The sequence below is a fragment of the Falco rusticolus genome, chromosome 5 (genome assembly GCF_015220075.1).
Source record: "Falco rusticolus isolate bFalRus1 chromosome 5, bFalRus1.pri, whole genome shotgun sequence".
NCBI lineage: Eukaryota > Metazoa > Chordata > Aves > Falconiformes > Falconidae > Falco > Falco rusticolus.
In genome coordinates, this window is record NC_051191.1 from 70,823,626 (window position 1) to 70,846,760 (window position 23,135).

Consider the following 23,135-nt stretch of genomic DNA (forward strand, 5'->3'; position numbering starts at 1 on the left):
AAAAAAAATAATAATGAAAGCCTAGGGTATTTGTACAGGGTGATCCTACCATGGGCGCTGAGACTGTATCTAGCTTCCCCCTTTTGCCTTGAAGGGGCACCTCCTTGTACAGGGGATGCTTGGCCCAACTCCTGCAGAAGACTTGCCTCCTATGTAGTCCACCTTTAGAGGGTGGGTGTTATGTTATCCGGGAAGAGTCTCTCAAAACTGGAATGCAGCTCACTCTGCCACCAAAAAGAAAACCAACCAAAAAAACCAGCAAAAAAAAAAGTAATAATCTGACTCATCTGCATTCCTTCATTTCTACAGAATGCAATGTCAGGGCATCAGTAACAACTCTGTCTTTAACACAGCTGTTCTGTAAGGGCTGCCAGGTAATTAGGTTGCTTGATTTCTTGAGACTACAGAAAAAGCCAGAAAGCCCACAGTGGGCACACAGAGAGTAACTGCTATGTAACGAGATGCTCACACAACATTGCTGACAGACACAGGCCAGTCTAAGTTCTGCATCCATAGGTGACATTGCTAGAAAAGTTTCTCTCCCCCACCCACTGTATTTTACTATAGCAATTAAAGATTCATGTATTTGCTACAAAGCCTCTAAAGCAGATGACAAATACCCATAAAACTAGATTTAAATCACCTCACCTTTAGTATATCACCCCAGACACTGCACAACTGCTGGTAAAAGTGTTGACTAATCCTAAATAAATGCACACAAGGGTAAAGAGAGAGGCAAACTTCGCATGCTGCTCACAGCTATGTATCAGTGCAACAGCCTAAGGTAAAACAAAGTAATTGGCTAGTGCTACTACAAGACTTTAATATGTAGACTAAAGACAAAGCTGGGGACCTGCACACCTTCCTTGCACATCAAGCTAATATCAATGGGAAAACAAGGAGAAGGAGAAAACATGCTGCATTTTGCCATAATCATCACAATGTATCCATTGTCTACATTGTCCTTTTCTCATATGCCTGAGACTGTAGCTCTCCACTACAAATTTTGGGTGAAACCTTAATAAAGCTCTGACATCCTTTGTTAAAACTCACAAACTAAAAACCCTGTGCTTTGGTGCAAGCAGCGACTCAGCTTGTGTGACTTTTTGGAATCACTGCAGCAAATCGTGAATGATGTATGAAATGAAAAATCCCTGCTCATTGCACACAATTCAGATAGTAAAATCTCCCTGGAGCATTAAAAAAATACACTTAAATGTGCCATTTTATTTTATTCCTGTGCCCAGAAGACTCCCTCATCTCTCCCCAAGAACATGCAGATACCTCAGCTATCACCAGAGAACAAGAAGGCACACTCACAGCTAAAGTGGATCAGTTCAGTTCACACAGTGTTTCCAGGAAAAGATACAGGAACCTGGAGCAAACCAGACAGAATTATACTGGAGACATGTTCAGGCCTGTCTCCAAACACAGGTTTTTTGGTCATTTTTTAAAGTAATATCTAATCTCATCAGCCTGACTCTCTAACTTAATTGACCTTTGGAGATTGCATTAAGGAAGCAACAACAGCATGCTCAATGTAGTTAGGACCATGAGAAGAAACATTTGATATAAATATCATGTGTGTGACTAGACATCATTTATGTTGGGACAAATACAGTAACATGCTTTGACTTCAAGCCTTTATTCTTTCTTGTACCTTTGCTAGAAGTTTTTTCCTAGCCTGCCTTTTGGTGTTCTTTTAAATCTGGCAGATGCAAATGTCTGCTGCCATAATTTAGCCATCTTCTGACTTTCTGCATTCATCTGTTTTCTAGTGAGTGTCTGTTACATTTTTCATAATCTTACCATGGAGGAGCTAGTAGAATGCAATAGGACCTTTTTCTTGTATTTTTTGGTGGTTCTCTTTTTTTTTTTTTTTGGCGAGGAGCAGGAGGGATGGTAACAACAGTGATGGAGAACACAGAAATGTTGGGTTACTCTCAGCAGACATTTCTTCCTTACCAAAACTTCTGCATTCAATAGGCAGCCTCTGTTAACACACCCCCACATCCAGAATGACAGAGGATCTACAGAATTAATCTTGCAGCAAAACCTCTCAGTTTGGAGCACACAAACTGTCACTCTTTCCCAATTGCTAAAAAGAGGGGAGTTGTCCAGTTTGCTGGTGTTCCCTTTGAGCACAGAGAGGATGGAAAACTGACGGCAAGACTGCAAATCTATGGAAGAGTGATCTGCCCAGATGCAGCTGCCTTGGTGACTGCATTTAGTTTTAGGAAGAGAAAGCAGGGGTCCCATCTAACAACAACTGATGTTGTCTTCTCTTGACAAGTTTTCTGAGATTTGCAATTTAATACATTTTTCTCCCCAAATGTTACTGATGAGGAAGGACAGTCACCTACATCAGCATCACATATCTGTCATCTTTGTCATTTTGAAATTTCAGGGAAACAGAGAAAAAGGTGTAGCTGTTAACCCTTTTGCTTCTCTAGATTCTTCATGTAAAACCAGCGCCATACCTACTTCTGCCCCTCATACACAAGAGGAGGACTACAGTGCTCACCAGACACGTGCCACTGAAGCAGGGGCAAGCACAAGAACTTTGCTGTGCATCCTATGTAGTAGTGCCTTCAACAAGCAACACTGCAGTGAGGCTGCATTAGCAGTAACTGTTGTATGTTGGTTGTTGGAGGCTTTTTTTTTTTCCTGTGACAAACCAAGAGGCAGGCAGCAAATACACTGGTAATATCTGATCTATACCTCCTATCAGGAATATGCCATCTTTGGATATCACCACCCAATTTGGAAAGCAAGGGACTGCTGGAAGCTACTATAGCACAGGGGCTACGGAACTGTGTTTTTCAACAGACAAGCACACCACGTCTAGGTTAGATTTAATTCCACAAGAGGTCAGCTACAGCTTAAGAATTCAAGAAAGCAGTGCTTAGGAGCATGCATAAAACAGTTCTTCAAAGATTGGGAGGTAAGAGGGTTGGTTGTCAAATATCTTGCAGGGACAGTGGTTTCCAGGCTTACAATGACAAGAATCACACCTTTCCACTAAGGCAAGATTTTCTGGAATGCTAAACATGCTTGCAATCATTTTCTAAATTTGTTTCCTTCCCATTCTAATTTTTTTCTTTTTTTTCTTTTTTTTTTTGGGGGGGGGGGGGGGGGGGGGAGGTAGAAAAGGAGTACTTGTCCCTACACCAGGCTTTTGATACTCTGCTAAATGCAACACTAATATTGGCAGTATTGCACAACTAAGCCGAACAGGAGGCAGGCAGGAGCTGATGGCAAGAACTAACTTTTCCAAAAAGCACATCTTAAAATCAGAAGGATCAGCTTATGAGAAAAAGGTGAGCCTCAGAAGAAAAGAGTTTGTGGCGGTTAAAATGAAAGCATCAGACAAAAAAAAAATATACAGTGGTTGTACATCTGCTAAAATAACATTACAAATATATTTATACACACACATTATAAAAAAGATAGAAATTACTTTTGCAACAGGTCATGAGGAAAACTGTTTATCTGCCAACATAGTAAGTCTATGTGATTAATAATAAGATTACTTACAATAGTTTGTTCCAGAGTTATTTGTTCAGACACAGTACATTCCTATCAAGACCGATAATCTGGCAAATTACAGTTAATTTTACAAATATATACCAGCTTTTATTCAGAGTAAACCTTAAGGATCTTTTAGTAGAGGAGGTATATTTGTAAAAGGAGGGAAAAGAAGTGGATGAAAGCAATCGTCTCCTCACCATAGCAGGATGAGGTTGTACTTGTGCCCAGCCTCAAACTATTCCATGGCCAAATTGTTTAAGAAATTGCAATGGGTGCTAGCACCTACCCTATGCATTTCAGGTATGCTCTTATAAAATATATATATTGTCTATAACTATCAGATGAGAACCTACTTAGAAGATGTAAGAAATACAGAGAAGTAGTAAGATACTGTTACTGCTATTAGAGGAAAATGCTCAGGCTGTTCTGCACCTGGAGACGGAGAGTAATTGGGACCCTGACAGGGACACATCAGGGATCGTAATGAAAGACCTCAAAAGAGCACAGAAGACACCCATCGTTGGATGTGTGCTCACGAAGTAGTCATGTCTCTTTGTTTTGCTTGCTGGCTCTTTTTACTAGCGGTTCACTCTGCATTATGACTGAATTAGGTAAGAAGATGCTGGGGGAAGCGCTCTTGGCTAACTTCGGTGTACAGCCAGGCTCATTAAAACCAGCGCATTTGCTGCAATGTTTGCAGCATTTCCTCTAGGTTTTAAGATTGTTTTAAGAAGTGAAATTCTGAGCAGAAAAGACATATTTAAATTTATTTTGTAGTGCTCCCTGTTATAAAGACATGCTGGATTTTTTTTCTTAATATTACATGGAGCAAAAAAATGCATGAATTTAATACCTTAATAAAAATGAACACACCCTTCTAGAATTCTGAAGCTGCTAAGTACACAGGACAAGTTCATTAGCACAATTTTGGAGCATGAAGAGGGAGTGTATTGAGAACCCAAGATGCACAAACATCAACACAGACTCCCAGGGCTTTTTAATAAAGTTTTGTCCCACCTCCTACCACTGTCTCCCAGGGAAACTGTGGAGAGCAGGGTCCATGAGCTGCCAATGGGTTGTAGAGACAAGCCTAGAATTAGACCCTAAAATCATCCACTAGCAGTTTGATTTGGGGGCAGTGGTATGTAGGATTAGCATACAAAGAACCACTCTTTCCATCAGAGAGAAACAGGGCAAGGTTGTTACAGGTGTCAAAACTTTGACTGACATCCTAGACACGGCAAAAAGGTGCCTGACAAGGAGCATAGTTGTGGCTTTGAGCTTTCCCTTGACCAGGGGTCCTGGAAGGGCTGTTATGCTGTGGCTAAGGGGTAATCACTGTACAGTACAGTACGTAGCATATGCAAAACAAGGACACAGCAATTCAAGAGGTTTGCAGGCAAAGCCATGCCAATGTCAAATATTTGGCTTTACTAAGGCATGTTTCTAAATTAATAAGCCCTATAGCTTTCAATAGGATTATTCAGGGTACATCAAGTCAAGCATGTAGTATACATTTGTAGGATTAGGGTTAATGTTATTTTAGTATAAAGTGTTCTTAAATGTATCATATTACAAATAAGGAAGCCAGCACAAACTAGTACAGAACAGCTCCTTATTGAGACTGCCCTCCCCCTTCTTGACACCTTGTGCAAGGCAGACACATTAGGCTTATAAAGATTTCTTTGAAGAGTTTTGGGGATTTTTTTGGCAAGCCCAAATCTCAAATCCTAGAAACTTACGAATTCTGTGTAAAATTTGTTTAACACAAATTAGAAAGTGGAGAAATACAATTTGTTTATTGGAAGATAAATTTTGAAGTTTTCTACTATCTAAAACAAGCAAACAAAAAAATCTTAATTTTTAATGCAAATTTTGAGAAAGAGTAGTAGCTCTGAAGGTAACAGTCCTGACTTCAAAAAAACAAGATTTATGTAGAAGCAACCATAGTGACAGAACTAAGACAATAATTCACAGTAATTGAAATTATTACCATCCCTAATCTGTAGCCTGTAACTCACTTATACAATCACTGCACCTAGAAATCCTCCCTAAAATTTTATCTAACAGACAAAACCAAGTTCAGTGATTGTTACTAGAACTATTTTTAGAAGTTGATTAGCAATAATGAAGTCCTCTGTTTCTTAGAGCAGATGTATTTAAAGGAGGGAATCAATTATTAAATCTGTATTTGCATCAACTTTGCTCTAATATGTCTTTCTCCTTAAAGTATCTGCAAAGAAATAACATTATAAAATAAAAATAACATTTATTTTGTCCCATGGTGGAACAATAATACTGTTCAATGCAAGTTTATAATATAATAAATACTATTCATATAATATAATAAATACTATTCACTGAGCTAGAACGTGAGACTCTGCGTATGCCAATATTTATGGCTTGGAAGCTTGTCCTCAACAAAAGTCAGGTTTGATTCACAAGCATTTTGCAAGTTTTAGTATCAAGAGGAGAAAAGTGATAACTCCTGTACATAAAGTCCACAGGTTCGAGCTTTGTACAAAACAAAGGTGCAATATGAAAGCAGCAATACAAGGAGCAAGGGGACATTTGCTACCTGGTATAGTATGTCGTCTTCCTAACTAGTCCAATATATCATCACTTACAGTATATCTAAATGTATAACGACTTACTCTCACTTACTCTCACCTCCCTCAAATGGTAGAAAAGTTACAATAAAATCCTTGATGGATTCTAAAAAAATCTACTCTTGCCTCCCCCAAAATAATCTTTGCATGTTGAGCAATTCTCACTTTTATTCACTATGTGCCAACATAAGTCATTATCATTTTTGGAAAAAAAAAAAAAAAAAGAAAAAAAAAGATGAAGAGCTTAAATTCCAGTACTGCAGAATGACACTTCACTCAAGACCTGCAGAAGAATTTCCCAAGGAACATCATTCCATAGCTGAACATGCTCTTCTCTTTTATAAAAAAGTAGCAATTTTCTGCTAGTGAAAAGTTCCCTTGTGTTGTGTTTTGTTATAAACTAGATAAGCAGGGTTCACTCTAATCCCAAAGGAAAATATTGTGCAGTTAATAATTGGGACCATTGTGCTCTTTGAAAAAAATAGATGCTAAATACTCTCCAGTTGTTGGTAGCTACTGTTCCGATTTGATTCATATACAGAATTGTGAATACACTATACTGGCACTCCATCATAGCATTTTAGCACATGCTTAAATTAAGCCTGCAGCTAACTTTACTGATTGCCGTGGGGCTATCAAGATGCTTAACTGTTAGCATACATCTAAAGTCTGTCTTATGTGGTTTTAGAGGAGACAGAACTGTGGTCATATTGCAAGTAACGTGGGGTACAGAATTCCACCATGATTTCTGCATAAATAGATTAGTATAGTGCAGATATCATGCAGATGGAGAGCTTTCAAGGTATCTTAGCTGCATATTGTTTTATTTTGATACATGGCTTGCTAAAGATCAAATTTGATTGAACTACTTATTCCTGTTGTTTAAGTAATTTATATTTTCACTGGTATGTGGTCAAAATCTGAGGCTACTTTTGAAAATTTTTGACCCAGGATATGTTTCAGGGGTTTTGAATACCTTCCTAAATAATAGAAAGAAGCGGAACCAGCAGTTTCTGTAAATCCGTATTTTAGTTATTTCTAGCCCACTACAGATTCCTCCCCCCCCCATCAGGTACAGCTACCTCTTCCATCCCTCCTTTTTCAGGAAGATGATAATTTGATAGATTCATACATACCTCTAAAAGAGCAATACATTCTAAAGGCAACTTGAACAGCCTTTCCTCTTTTAAAACATTAATCTACTTCTATCCATAGCCATTTCTAAAAGTACCAATCACATACAGTGAGACTTGATTGTCAAAAGGCTAATTGATTCAGAATATGCAAGAACCAGCCCCAGGAAGGAATAAAACAACAGTACCAGAATTATGTTAAAGGGAAATATGTGTGAAACATGTAAAGCTTTTTTAACAACATAGACTCACTGCTTCAGATATTTGTATCTGAAAAACTTAAAAAATTCAAGAATATTTTGACCAGAAGAAAAAGTAAGCTTGCAACTATTACTTAGGTAATCCATCACTATACTAAGGAACCCATTAGGAAGTTAGCCATCAAAAAAACCAATGCATTCAGTAAGGTATAATCAAAATATGGATTCTTAAGGACAGCAATGATTAAGACCAATTTCATTTAGAAGTCACTTGAATATTACATACTATGTACTTTGGTTTCCAAATACACCATGAATCCATTTAAATTCAGTGAGAAATTAAAGCAGAAAGCAATACTTAAGTCAGGAGGGCTGAAAGCATGCAACAGTGTTGTACATCTTGATTATTACGTATTATTCAAACATTCACATCAAGAAGGAATGCTATTAATTACCTGGAACATTGAAGAATATAGCATACACAACATAACAAAATTCAGTAAGAAACTTTTTTTTTTTTTTTAATTACATAGTTGATACTAGTTTTTCAGTTTTGGGTAAAATGCCCCCAAAAGATAATTAAAATTTCAAACAAATAACTTTGGCTTTTTTTTTTTTTTTAAAGGAACAGATATGTAGCAGAAATCAGAATTCCTTAAAGGTATCTCTGCGCTAGGCAATATGAGCTAAATATTCTTCTATTACATTACACGTAGATGCATTGTTTCACATATACTTCTGGCCAAAAATGCAGAGAGTTTCCAATTAAACCTTGGATGTGAAACCACATCATAATATAGCTGATGATATTTACTCCTGAAGTAAATCATTTTAATATGGGTATTATTTTAAACATTTCATAAAACCACTAGTCACAAAGTCACTTCTGAGGGAAAATTCAGCGAGGATAAAATCGAGAAAGTTACATTTCTTTTAAAGAGGTTACAGATAATATTAAGCAGACCTATGAATTGCTGCTCTTTCACCAAAAACATTATCCCATCTTCTGGCACTGCGGACTTACCTAGGCTGCCCCAAAATCATCACTATTATTAAGCTTTATTAAGCTGTTAGGTATTGACAAAATCTTTGTAGTAAAATAACTTTCCACCATATCTTAAGTAAGGTAATGAAGAGCTGTAGGACAGGCTTTAAAAGGCACTGTACTTTCATCTGAAGAGTCTCCTGAAATTCTTTGAACATTTCCAGGGGGTTAATGAGGTATTTTGACAACACATGAGAAGCGTCTGGCTTTGCAAGAAGGTTTATAAGAGGGACCATTCACATTCTCAGAAATTAAACTGTGTATTTTAAAGCCACTAAAAATAACAATTATTAAAAATTTGGCAGCTTTGAAGAAGAAAAATACCAGCAGATACAGTGAAACACATGGAACTACTGAAGAGCGTCAAACTTGAGTACACATATTTTACAGCGTTTCAGCATGACTTAAACACCAATTTTAACAGCTTAATTGAATGTTTCTTATTAAAAGCTATCACAGATGAACTAAAATAAGAACAAGCTAAACTAACCAGAGTGTAACTAAATCAAAAGCATTATTCTTTGCAAGTTGGGTAGATTAACTGTGCATACGTGCATTACTTTCCTTGTGGTACACCCTTACCCCTTCCAACAAATGTCAAGGTGCTTGGAGGGTTTCAAAACCTTTGGCAGTTAGTGGGAGTATTCTTGCCCCGCCCCTGCCCCCCTTTTTTTTTTAAGATCTGCTAAATAGTGCAATTCATGTCAATTTAGAAGAATGTTAACCTCACACTGCAAAATTAGAACAAGCAGACCACTGCATCTACCGTATGTGTGCATACTTTAAAATATTTTAGGTCCTATTCCTGCAAACTAGTACTCCCTTGAATACTTGAATGCATTGCAACAACGATATTGGTGTATAAATAAGGTTCAGTTCTACAAAGCTTTAGTGAAGAAAGCAAAGCTCTCTTAAGCCTCACTTCTGTAAATACCTCAATATTCCTGAAAACTCAGTGCACCTCAATCTTTAAAGATCTACCCTTATTTAATCAAGCTGGGCAAGAATCATACTGAGGTGTCATTTTGGAAACACCTTATAACCCACTACCTGGGAAAATACCCATATAGATTTATACGTGCGTTTAAGAGAACTGATTGTCTTAGGTGTCTGCAATACTTAATGTGCGCTTTTCAGGACACGAGAGAGAAACAAGATCTTCTAATCAGTACAAGGCCACAAGACATGTTAAGTCTAAGTGCTCCTACATAAGATTTTTTTTTTTTAATAGTAACTGCCTTTAGAGTGCAAGTAGTTGTACAGAAGAAGGCAGTTTCCTAAACTCTACTTTTTCAGTCTGCATCCTTTCACAAACTAAATATTTTACAGACACAGCATCTTTACGATGCTTATGGTTGAACACCTTACTTTCTGTAGTCACATCTCATTGTTTACAAGATCTCATCTAATATCTGTGTTTTAAAAAACCTTAGCTTGCATTAGGTCTTTGAACCAGCAAGTGGGGTAGAAAAGACCCAACACTACCTGCCCCTTTCCTCAGGAATAGTGATCTACTCATTTTCATAGCCATTCAGTGGTACTTTTAAAGTCTGCAGCGTGTTTACGATTGAAATCAATACCAAGGTTAGACGGTGGGGGTGGTAAACTTTTGAGTCACCATCTTCCCCATCCCTGAAAAGGTTCTGGATGTGTTTTAAGGCCAAGAATTTCACCCCAATATATTAGTTTTGTTAATCTTTTTCCTATAATCTCTTTGCTTGGCTAGGGAAATTATGCAAAAAGTAATAAAAGTTCTAATTCAATTTCCATGTTAAGAAATGGATTTGAAAAAAAAAAAATCAGAAACCATATTCTTTGTGTTTACTAAGAGATATGCACTCCAACATTTAGTGTCATGGAGCTGGACTTAAAACCAGAAACGGTGAAGATAATTTAGCTGCATGAATGCCTGCTCTTCAGTAAAATGCTGCCAAAATTAAATAGGAATGAAACAGCACTTTGTAGTCATTGGTCGCTCAGCAGGGTTTGCGTAGTTAAAAACCTAAGTGAAAAGGGTGATTGACCTACATTGCTACTAGCTTCGCACAGCTGTACTTTCATATTTTCGCTGCATCCAAGGAAGCTCATTATTTAATACAACTGAGTTACATGTAATTGTCGGTCTTTCATTTTACACTTTTAGGGGCCAGATATTAATCTCAAATGTGCGGCAGGCATTACTGTGCATCTGGAAATATCCACGGCTGCCCATTTGCACACAAAGCTAAAAGACAGGATTGCACACAGTTGCACCTGAAATTAGGGGGCTGCCCAGGGGTAGGAGGACCGCACAAATATGCAGAAATCAAACGAGCAGATGGAACAGAAAGCAAATCCCTTGGCACCCCAAAGGCAAACGCTCCGCTGTTTCCCTGTTGTTTTGAGCAGGAGCAGCCCAGAACGCGCACATTTCACACAACTCATACCTGCGGTTTAAATAAGTAATAACATTCCAGTTAACAACCAGTTTGACATGTTAACAGCCCAAGGGCTGTTAACATAACGACTGGTCATTAATGGCAGTAATGATAGATTTCAAAGGGAATATTGTGCTTGTAAATGGACGTGCTGCCAGTCAGAAGAGAGGACAGAGCAGGATAGGCTGATACATTAAGATGTCACCATACAGCTCTGGAGGGAAAAATGGGGGGGGGGGGGGGGGGAGAACCTTCTTACATATTTCACTTACTGTAGATGGACTTGAAATATTGGCGTAAGCCTAAATTCCTTACATTAAGTCTTCACTTTCTAACCCAAGAGCGTATAAGCAGGAGACAGAAGCCTGCAGGGGAATTATACTCTGCATATCATTTTTACAGAGTGTGTTATTTCTATCATTGAGTCCTTTCTTTACTCAAGTCAGTTCTCATCCTCGTTAACAAAACAGAGTTCATTCCTGCTGTGGCCACCCTAATACCCTTGGTGTTGTACACCACCTCTGAAAACACTGGAGCGGTTTATATGAAGCAGATTCCAGAGTAAAGCCTCTCACATTCAAAGCATCTTCCAAACTCATTACCTCATTAAAGATTTCTTCCATCCCCCTCAACTCCCTCCTCCCCCCCAAGAAAAAGGTTTTAATATAGTAAAATCAACTAATTTTACCAAAGGAGAACACTAAAGCAAAGCAAGTTTTGAAGTCCTGAAGATACAGAGTATTTATAAAGAGCTCAAAGCAGGTACCTCAGGGCTCAAATGCAGAACAAGCACGTGCATCAGGGCCGAGGGAGGGTTTAGGTTTTTGGCAGGCATCTCTAAATGAGAGCTACTGAAGTATCTTTGCAAATAGCCAAAGACACAATCACACAGTTTGCAAATTTAACCATGAATGTTAAAGCACCCAAACTGGCTACATTAGTGCTTATAGCATCTGTGGAATGGCTGTCTTATTGAAAGGCATAATGAACACAGAGAGACAAGTTAATAAGCAATTTTACTCTTTATAGTATCATTCAAGCCACATATCCTCTAGAGGGCACCACATAAATTAATAGGAAGCTGGAACAGTTTTATATATAGCAAAGACTCCCTTTACGGTTAAAAAGAAAAAAAAATTGAGAGGGTAGTTTGAAACTGTAATCGAACCCTAATCTGATCATTAGTACAAAGTAATTTTTCTTTAAATTAATATCAAGTGAGTTGCTAAATATGAAAGCTTGTTTGCCTACAGAGGTAGAGAACATTAACTAGTTTCTGTATTAGCAAGTGATCTACAGATCACTGTTATAGGTTCACTGTATAACTAAGCAGATAAGATGCAATGAGGCAGATGACTATCTGCAATTACCTTAAGTGCATCAGTTTGAAGTTTAGTGTAAATACCAAGCTTAAATCTATGCACTCACAAGTACCACTAAAAAGAAGGCTCATGACAAGATAGCTTCATTAAGACTTGATAAACCCAAAGACAAAACCCAGAACCATCTTAAAACTGATTATAGGACTTCTCATGTATGCTGGTTTCACTGGTGCAAAAGTAAATATTGTGTATGAATAAATAGCTGACCAGTTTTTAATGTGGTCATAACAGATAAGAAAATACTAAATGATTCAGAGAAAAGAGACTGTATGAATTTTAACAGTCTGTTAGCAAAATATTTACTGCTGTTAGACTTTCAAAGACGAGAGAGCAACAGTGTGTGTGTGTGTGTGTATGCATCTGTGCCGGGGAAATGCTTTGCTCATACCTGTACTACTAGAACAATTCTGGTTTTTATTTTAGACACTTGATTTTAAAACATTAGATCCACTGCACTAGCACTTGGGAAATTCAGTAAGTTCAAAGTCTCCAGTAAATACGGAACTTGGATCAAACAGCCATAGCAGAGTTTTCTCAGTCCTGCAGGCACTTGTTGTAGAAAGATTCTTAAAATGGGTTTTAAAAATTAGGATGTTACCTTCCCCAGAAGCATTCTGACCCCTCTCTATAGACACATGCTTCAAGATCACAAGTGAACTAGGTTCACATATGACAATTCCCTTCTATTTAAACAGTTCCCTGCCAGGTTGTGGAAGTCAGGTTTTATTACCTACTTTTTTGGCAGTTTTAACACAATGGCTTTAAGATGCAGACTATGCTAAATTCCCAGTGCTCTATCTTGCATTCAGTTGAGAGTTTTTATGGGCAGCAGAGCACCTGTACCACTAAGTAGTCCAAGTCCACAACTAAAGAACCTGGTCTGCCTTGCAGCCCCAGATCAACAAATGCACAACGCATTTGTGAATGGATTTGTTCCACTCCAGAAACAACAGGTTAAAACACGGAGAGTCCAAGTACCAATAGCTGTTAACACTTTAGTCTTGATTCCTGTTCCTCCAACCTACCCGTGTTTTGCAGCCTACGAACTGATCAGTGTGTGGGAACCTCCTATTTGGTACCTGTGCTTAAACGGAACTTTTGAGTTTACACATTCAAAGAGAATTTTAATTTTTCCCCAATGTATTACTGATTTGAATGTCCCTTTAAAAGGAAAAGGCTTCACTACAGGGGCAGCAAAAATATTCCCAGAAGTTCACATTAGCCTGGAGCAGCTAGTCTCATTAGGCCCCCTCCACAGGGAACAAAGGAAAGGTGCTCCTATAGGAAATAGGTGCTCTGAATCACCCCGGAGGAGCCTTTTCTCTCTATTTACTATTGAGAGCCTAGGGAGACTAAACTTCCTGATTAAACTCAGCTTCTGCAAAGTAGCCCTATTTATTCACATACAATCTGCAAATAAACTAGCCGGGTGTTTGCTCCTCAGTACTTTGCTATGAATTACACCTCAAATACTTTTGAGAACCAGGTCCACAAGCAAATAAGAAGATAGAAAATCAGGCGATGATTTGCTGTCTCTGAGAAGTGGCAACAGGCTACCCAGCAACCCAGGTCACGGAGTTAAATCAGGACAAGAATGGGTTTGAGCCTACTAGCTGCACAGTTGTTTAGCACGGGGAGGACAGTTGGTCATCTTGGTCCACCTTCTAACAGCTAAGTGGCAATGTTCATAAAAGCTTCCAGTGCCACAAATGAAATCCCTTGGCAAAATAAGAGGATGAAAGTGGGTAAGTGAAGACGAGTGGAGCACTCCTCACTTACAGAACTCAAACCCTGCACTGGAGCTCGAGAAAACCACACATGGGGTTTCAGGCCCCTATGCCTGGCCACCACCATGATGCTAGGAGGAGAAGACCACCAGCCCCTCCAGAGCACAGTGCTGTGGGAAGTCTGAAAGAGGTTTACTCTCTTCCTCCTCTAAGCACAGGACCCCCAAATTAGCATCAGAAAGCTGGCAACCACCTGCACGACCTGGTTACCTGTGCTCTTTGATAAGATTTTTTGTTTATCTCCATATTTCAGTACTTGTTTTCTCATCCTCTGCATATACTTGGCCTTGCAGCCCTCACGTACCACTTATGCAATAGCGACGACATAGGATGGACTGAACAGAATTGCCAAGTTTGTCAGTCAACGTAAGAAGGATGTGGCCTACCTCAGATAGTCTCTGCGACAAAGGATAAGGTTGGCTTTGGTGTACAAGGTAGAGCCCACCTCCCCCAGGCGACAGTCACAGCAGGCACATTTCAGGCAGTCTTCATGCCAATATTTATCCAGGGCCTTTAGAAGATACCGGTCTTTAATCTTACGGTTGCAGCCAGCACAACCTTTCGGCTTGGTGTCTGGCTGGACTGAGAGCATTTGTATACCTGAAACACAACAAGACAAGAAAAGAGTGAAAATAGATATTCTCTCCAGTGCTAGTCTTGCCCTTTTCTTCCTTCACCTCGCCACTCCCCCCGCACCCAGTTCATTAAAAAAGCCGTGGTGTAGATGAAATAACCTAGATAGTCCACAGCAAGCTGAAAACAATGTTAAGATAAATTTGAGAGCAGAAACTTCTTCTGCTCTAATTTCCACAGCTTCTTTTTAACACCTCATTTACCTAGTGTCTTTGCTGAAAATAAACAGGATTAAAAAAATTAAAATGAAAAATTAAAACAGTTCAGTTGAAAAGTCATCCACTTTTGCCCAAACTATTCAATATTTAGCAACAAAAAGTTTAAATAAACAGCATATCTATGATGGCAAACATAGCTAAATTCTCCATATTTGGACCTATTTGCATTACCTTTATAAAATATGAAAGCACTCCAGATTCTAAAGGAGAAAAGACTGAAGCTATCGGAGGCACAAAGCTGGATTTTCAAGGTCTGACACACATTTTGGTGTTAGCTAGGGGGGTGTTTTGCTTTTTAAGATTTCAGTTCTTGTTAGACACATGAACTAAGTGATCAGATTTCCAGAGGTTTCAGTACCAACATCTCCAGTTACAACCTCCAGTGTAAGGACCTTGTGAAAAATCTGATTTTAAATAATCTGGACAAGGTCAGAGATCACTAGTTTGTCAATGAAAACCAAGGGAAAAAACCCCAAACATAGAAAAAACCCTCTGCCCCACTTTCCAATCCCAATTTTAGCCAACCGCTAGCTCAGGACAAGGAGTACAGCAATATCCATTCAGTATGTATACCTTTTGGTGTAATAGCAGAGAGCATTTAAATAACAATTCAAACACTTGAACGCCTGTTTAAAGGGGGGAACTGGTAAAAGTGGAACACAGTTGAGCAATGGTACGCAGAGCACCGCAGCCAGCTTCCAGAGATCCATACAAAAATCGATTGCCCTCAGTTTTACAGTAAATGGGGAGAGAAGGTCACTGCCCCAAAGTGCTTACAGACTGCTCTCTCTTGGTTAATCGCATGAGCTGCCATCCCATTACACTCAGACCAATTCTCTGAAAGTAATTTCTTAGAATAAGCAGAATCATAGCCCTGTGGATTTGTTGGACATCAAACAGGCACCAGAGAGAAAGAAAGAACTGACATGCTTTTCAATTATTAGGTTATCTCACTGTTTTAAAGCCAATCAGAGATGTAGCTTAAAAAATGGTACTCGTTAGAGTGCATCTGAATATTACAATGAGAATTTGTCAAGACTGGGGAATTAATTCTGTTGCCAACATGTAAATCGTACCCCAAAATTCAGGGTATGGCACGGTGTTATTATGCAGAGACTGGGAAAGGTCAAATAAGAGTCTTGTAACAAGGAAGAAAATTCAAGAGCTCCTCATCAAGAATGCTGTACTACCTACTGTTAAGGAAGCTTTACAGTCCCAGCTTCCATCACCAGATCTCAGCTAGTGCTCTAAGACACCACTACAAACATGCAGGCTCAAGAAGCTAGAATATGAACAAGTAGGGGTTTGGATTTTTGTTTGGTTTGGTTTTGGTTTTTTTTTAAAATGCTCTCATAAGGAAAACACAAAAATGAGTGTAATCTTCGAAGCAACACTACAGTGTGCCTTTATGGGTATTAGCGCTACAAAGACAAGAGGCTAAATGCTATGCCGGCTGAGGTGTCCCAGGGTTCTCTAGGTGTATGTTGAACACATTGAATTTATGTGGACCACAGCAACTGTACAGCTAGTTTAGGTGGCTTTCCAAGGTTGCCAAGCTGAACTCCCAAGTTTCACCTGCAAAGCTGATCAGTAAATTAGAAATAATAATTTTTACTGTGACGTATGAACATAACAGCCTTGCTCCCCCCTTTGCAACACACTCTATTACACATTTTGGAGTGATCTATTTATCTGTTAAATAAGCCATTCAGTTATATGTAGACAGCTCTCCTAGTAGGCACCCTGAAGTACCACAGCAGTATTGCTGCATAACGTACAAAGCTCGTAACAAAAGCATAAAGTCTGTATTTTTCTACCAGTAGGTATAAAAAAAATGCATTGCTGCCTTCCCATTACTCCCCAGCCAAAGCTATTCTCATAGCTCCTGCACCATTTACAAGTAGGTAAGATCTGTTCCTCGTTCACAAGGATGGGATCCAGCGACCTGCACAGGACTCCACAGTGAGTCTGTGGCAGATCTGGGAACAAACACACGCACCTCTTCTCTCGAGCAAGCACCATGAGACAAAGACTGAGCCTTTACAGTATTTCCAATTGCCAACTAACTCCTCTGAATCCAGGTTACATACATGAGGCAACAAAATAACATGGCTACAAATTAATGACTAAAAGCAGGGAAAAGATCAGAGAATTTTGCTAAAGTAACTATACCAGACTGTAAACGAAAGACCTGTTGCAACTCTTAATACTTTCACTTGGTCAAAAAGCCGTAATCTGTAAAGCTGCATATCACCGTAGAGTATAAATACCTGTTAAGTGCCAACAACAGGCTAATTCCCAGCCCCCCTCTTCAGCCACATAGAGGACAAACGCATAAAATTGGCCACAATTTGTATCAACTTCTTGGAACTCAGTAGAATAAGTTCAGAAGCATGAAGGGCTGTTGTAGGACTTTAATCTTTAGCTTGAGGGAAACCAGGATAAACTAGGAGCTAGCACAGTTAAAGGCTTTAAAGAAAAAAATCTTAATGTAAAAATTTTGTCTCCTGATAAGGAAGCGGGTTAGAGTGTGGAGGCTGACAGTCTCTGATCCAGGCTGATCTACTGTCCTGTGCTGTCTGAAGGGAATAACATGCTACAGAAACACCGCTAAACAAGCGAATATCTGAGCAAATTGCAATAATCCAGCCTGATAATTCCTGAGGTATATGCTGCAAACACAAGGTTACAGTATTATAAATAAAACTGCAGCTTGCACAATCTTGCAGATACCCCTGCACGGTTTTTGTGATTTTTTGATACATGAGAAAACTAGACGGAGCGCTGTCATTCATGTTGGTTAGCCCAAACTCTCCGTGTAGAGCTGAGTAAAAAGGGGCAGACAGCCCCTGGAAGTAGTGTTAGCAATCCTGCACTTCTTACTTTCCTGAGGCTGAGGGAGAAGGTGGTGCTGACATCCCACTGGCAGCATCTTCAGATTAGGAATTCAATCTGCAGCAGTTTTTGGAGGGAAGGAATGCTTTTCTGCTCTGATAGGTCTGATCTTTTCGCATTTTACTTGCAATGAAGCCACTTCTATTTTAATGAAAGGGGTTTTTTTTAAAAAAAAATCCCCAAACTACGGCATCATTATAAAAAAAAGTTACTCTTTTTTTGAAGCATAGAAAGGTTCTAAACAAAACAGAGCACAAAACAGCACTCCAAGAAGCGTTTTACATATCTCCGAATTCTTTGCAGATGCAATTTCTTCACATGCCCTGGATTAAATCACTTAATTTTGAAAACAAAACATTTTATTCCTTTTTTCTGTATTGTATGAGCCACCTTAATGCAGATCATCTCACAGACCATCTCTCTTCCCTTTAACGTTCCCATAAGATCTCCAATGCAGTTATACTTTTCAGATAGGCGCTCATGTATTTTTAGTGCTCTCTTAATTTGGCAGTAAGAATACCTGCAGCTTACTGTCAGCCAGCTTTTCACAGGCTGTGGTTTAAGTACCCATTTATTTCTTAGGACAGCAGAAGGACCCCTTCAAAGGTTGACAGCACCCACAAAACCATCCGAACTGCTTGCTGCTGAAATATCAGGTAGCAGCACACAGCACTGTTGCCTGGCTGCCCTCGTCTCCCCCCACCCCACCCCACCCCCAGGAAAGGAAAACTTACGGAACACTTCCAAAAAAACATACAATTCCGTAAGTGCTACACCCAGGCTGTAAAAAAAAAAATATATAAAAAAAAAAATCATCAAACCCAGTTTTCCTTTCAGTTCTGCAGAGTTCTACCCATGCTCTGCATCACAGAGCAGATCTGTTCTCAGAACTGAGAAATTTCAGTGCCTAGTCTGTCACTGTCAAACAAACCCTTTTTATTTCACCCAAATATGCTTCCAAGGGCTTCCTCTATTCTTCCCTCCATTCCCTCCCTCCCTCCCTCTATCCCCAAGTCCCCAAGATACTGCACATAAACTGCAGAGCTGTGCCAGGAATAAGACTACTTCATCACCATCCACCACCTTTAGGATTTTTGAAGGGAGAACTTAATAACCTGATTTGCAGGTTTTTGGATTTCCCTCAGTCTCACCAAATAAGTTCGATGCAACTGACTCCCATTGCCGGTTATTGTTATTATCGTGTGATGAAACACTGTCAACTGATCTGTAACTATGATTTCAGGATAAAGAGAAAAGATTGCTGGAAAAAGCTAAATGAGGCTCCTGGAGGAAGGCAGAGAAACAAAAATCCATTTCACTCCAATCATCACCCTTCCCAAAAATCAAAGGGAATGAAGATCTAACATAATGAACTGTATTTTGTTAGTGATGTAGTAGCATCTGGAAGCAGGATTGGTCCCTGATGGTGCTGAGTGTGGCACAAGACGCACAGAACTCAGTTTCTGGTTTGTGATACAGACAGTCTTTGAAAAGCATGTTAAGGGATGAAGGGTTAGATATTATTATGTACTGGATCACTGAAAAACTTTTAAAAACCACTCTCCCCACCACCACTTCCATTGCAGAGGGACGCACACAGCTCTATCAAAGACAGTAGTATATACAGCAAGAAAGGGAAAACTTGCCTTTACTTAAACAAAATAAAATAAAAATCAGTTTGGAGCAAATTAAGTATCAGTGCACTGGTCTTTAAAAGACTGCAAACTGCCAGACAACATGCAGTCAACAAGAGAGTTAGAGATCTAGTAGAAGATAAAAAGAATACTTTTCTGATGCCTTCTCACTTTGTAGCTTCATGCTAAAAGCATTCAGAGCTCCAGTAATTCAGGACAATACACACACAGACTTAGAAAAAATATTAAGGTTTCAGAAGCTAAGAAACATTTCAGAACTTGCATGTTGCACATCAGGAGTCGTAACTAGTTTTAGATTGGCATGTAAATTGTTCTGTGGAAAATTCTTATTGCCTCCGAGACCCTGCTATTCTGAGTTATTTGACAGTTTAAGGGAAATCATAATTAAAAAAAGAGACATAAATAATAGCCTGTGCAGTGTGGTGCACAGAAATAAGTAGAACCATTTCATTTAAACTCTGGTGAGCTTTTAATTGCCTGGATTGCATTGTGAACCAGCCTAACGGTTGATTGCCTCCATTATGCTCTCTTGTTCTGTGCCATTCATCCGCACAGTCTCAGCTTCTGTAGTTAACACAACAAAGTAACCGCAACTCCATAACACTCAGGTTTTTTTAAAAAAATATAAAAGTAAGGATTTTAGTGCTCTGAATATAGTCTCTTCTGTATACTTTTGAGTTAATTTTCCACGGTGTATAACTAAACTTCACTTCCTGCCCCTTCTTCTATAGGGGAATCTGATGTTTTTTCTTTATTTTTTTAATAAAGGAGGTGGGTTGGGAGGCAGGGGGGAAAAAAGAAAGAAAGAAAAGAGAAGAGGTTAGGTAAAAACTAAAAATGGGAATGCAGTCCCACAGCTGGGAGCAGTGATACAGATTAAAAGAATTTGGCCAACATGGCTAGTCGATTGCCAAGAAACACCAAACAAAAGATTTCTCTTCTTCTTTCCCCTTCTCTTTTTGAAAGCTAGATTGGGCCTAAAAGCTTGTTTCTGTCTGTTCACTGGCCCAGAGCATCCCTGCAGGCTGCAGCCCCCTAAGGGACAACACAGCAAATAGATGTACCCAGATCTCAGGGACGGGAGCTGCTTAGCTATGTTCCTACCCCTGTCGTGTCCCCCCCACCCCTCCTCCCCCCCAGCCCCCCCACTCCCTCCATCCTTTTTTAGAGCAGTGGTGCTGGGAACCAATTTGATTCCCTTTTTCTCCAATGCAGCTGCAAGGCTCAGAGATACTGACATTTTTCCACTCTTATCAGTTTAATTACAGTTACCATGGCAGCAAAGTGCTAGTGCTTGGCAAAGGCCAACAAGAGATTTGCAAGACTGAGTTCAATTTTGATGCAGCTCACATGCAAAATAAAAAAATAAATAAGAAACATACACTCTACAACAAAGAATCCCTTTTGGAGTTAGACGCTCAAGCCTTTTGTGCTAATAATTCCTTTTCAAGCATCACAGGGATGGGGCGATGGGGAGGAAGAGGGGAGAGGGAGGTGGCGGCGAAGCATGTAGCGATATTTGTTGCACCTAGCACAATTAATTGCTTTGAACAGCAGTCCTACGCAGCTGTCCAAGGCAGCGGTATTTCGGGTCTCCTCAGAGCACACGCACACACAGACGCTCGCTACGGCAGCGCGTTCAGGGTCGCGGAGGAACGAGCCCCGCTCCCCCCGCCCCCCCGCGCCCCCTCCCAGCGCACCGCTCCTGCTCGGTGCGCGCTGCAGCGGGAGACCGCCGCCTTACCAAAACTTTTCTCCTTTTTCTGCATGAGTTGATTTACGGGCGCCTGGAGAGCTCCTTCTCATTGAAGCACCAAATCCCGGCAAAAGTAGCAAGTGCCTCCCCGGCTCGGGTCAAGTGCGCGGGAGCGCGGCGCGCCGCAGCCGGCGGGGGCGGGGGGCGGCGGGGGGCGGCACACCCCGAGCCGGCGGCCGCGCACGGCGGTGGCGAGCGACAAAGCCACATGCTCCCCGAACTCTGCCCGTAAGCCTATAATCCCAGTGGTCTCTTAGCTTTGTTGTAACAAATGGGTTTGATTAAACTGTCACATGCGGCGTTAGCATACCATATCGTGCTGGGTATGAAGGGAGAAGGGGGCGGGGGGGGGGGGTGGTGGTGGGAAAAAAAAAAAAAAAAAGAGGGGAAAAAAGAGAAAGGATCGCAGACAGAAGTACTATTTCATAACCGCAGCCTGGCTGTATCTCCCACGCCGGTCCAAGGGAGGCTGCGTGAGCCCGGACCCCGGCAGCCCGTGTGCGCCCGGCGCGTCCCCGCCGCCCCCCCCGGCAGCAGCCGCGCTCTTCCCTCCGCTCTGCCCAAAGGGTTAACCCTGCACCGAACCAGTTGCAAATTAAACTGCTGTATGGGGAGGCTTGTGGATTAAAGCCGGGGAGTGGGAAATTAACCGACTCCCTTGATAATTGACAGCACGTTTCGAGAAGCTCTGGAAGAAGCAAGAATAATAATAACAATAAAACCGGTGCGTGTGTGTGTGCGCGCTGCAATTCATTGTTAACTTTGACTGCTATTTCTCGAGACGTACAGTTGGATGGGTTTCGCTCAGCGTCCTCCGCTTGCATGTATTTCATGTCTCATCATAAAAATAATGAAGCCTCACATGATTTAAACAAAACAGTCTCAGCAGAGCTGCAGCCTGAGTGAAAGTTGCAGTGCAGAGATGTGTGTGTGTGTGTGTGTATTGCAGCCCCGGCTTATGACTCAGAGAGAGGGAGGGAGAGGGAGAGAGAGTGATGCAGACACACATACACAGATGACCCAAAGCTTATGTACACAGTTGCCTCACTTACCTTCTCAATTAAGCGATACAGGGGAGGCAGTTCAATAAGCACAGTGGCTGCTTTGTAGCTCTTCTCCTTGGAAAAGGTCAAAAAGAAGCATTGTTTGGGGAAAAAAAATAAAGAGGGGGTGGGAGAGATGGGGAGGGAGATCGCTATTCTTTAAGTTTAAAATAATGAGGTCCTCAAGGATCCGCCAAGTAATTGTGTTGACCGCATCCGAGCTACAGGTGTCCTCCTTTTAGTATCTTGCAGTCCAAGGCTGTCTGTCTCCGTCCTGGCTGAAGACAACTTACCTAAAGCAGCGTGTGAGGAGCCGAGTTGAATGAAGTCAGGGCTTTATCAGCTGCAAAATGCAATCCCTTACCAGCCAGACATAATACAGCAAAAGAAAAGGTCACTCAGTTATTACTGAGCCAGCAGAGCCCAGGCAGCTCTTGTGGAGGACCACAGAGAAGCAGCTCCCTTCCGATTTAAGGCTATTTACCTCTCTCCCCCTCCACCCACCCTTCCTCTCCCCCCTCCCAACTCCCCCTTTCTCTCTCTCCCTCTCTCTTTCTCTCTCGTTCTGCAGCTTGCTCAAGTACAGCCGCCCTCGGAAAGTGCAAAGCAGCCAGGAGACAGATTGGGCTTTGTTGGTAATTTCCCATGGTGAAAATTTACAAGCCTGCAAGTGCAGTCAGCAAAACCACATGCATATGCTAGACACAAACACCAGGGACACACACACACGCACACACAAGTGACCTCTACTGAAGCGGCTCAGGATCACCTTCCCAGAGAGTGCTCCAGAAACAGACCCGGGGAAACAGGGGAGCGTCGCCCCTCCCGCCC

General features: G+C 40.7%; 1 protein-coding gene across 3 annotated transcripts in view; it reads right to left on the bottom strand.

Annotated features, from left to right (window-relative positions):
- Positions 1-22,815, bottom strand: part of LMO3 (LIM domain only 3) — a 61,437-nt gene extending 38,622 nt beyond the window's left edge. The window contains exons 1-3 of one of the 3 annotated variants that reach the window (XM_037387442.1): positions 22,598-22,815; positions 22,314-22,379; positions 14,491-14,704 (exon numbers count right to left, since the gene is read on the bottom strand). In XM_037387442.1, coding sequence (XP_037243339.1) covers positions 14,491-14,696 — 206 coding nt within the window. In that variant the 5' untranslated portion in view covers positions 14,697-14,704; positions 22,314-22,379; positions 22,598-22,815. Of the gene's footprint in view, positions 1-14,490; positions 14,705-21,249; positions 21,383-22,313 lie in introns of those variants that run through there. The other 2 variants (XM_037387441.1, XM_037387440.1) reach the window with 2 other exon arrangements.
- Positions 22,816-23,135: the final 320 nt, after the last annotated feature.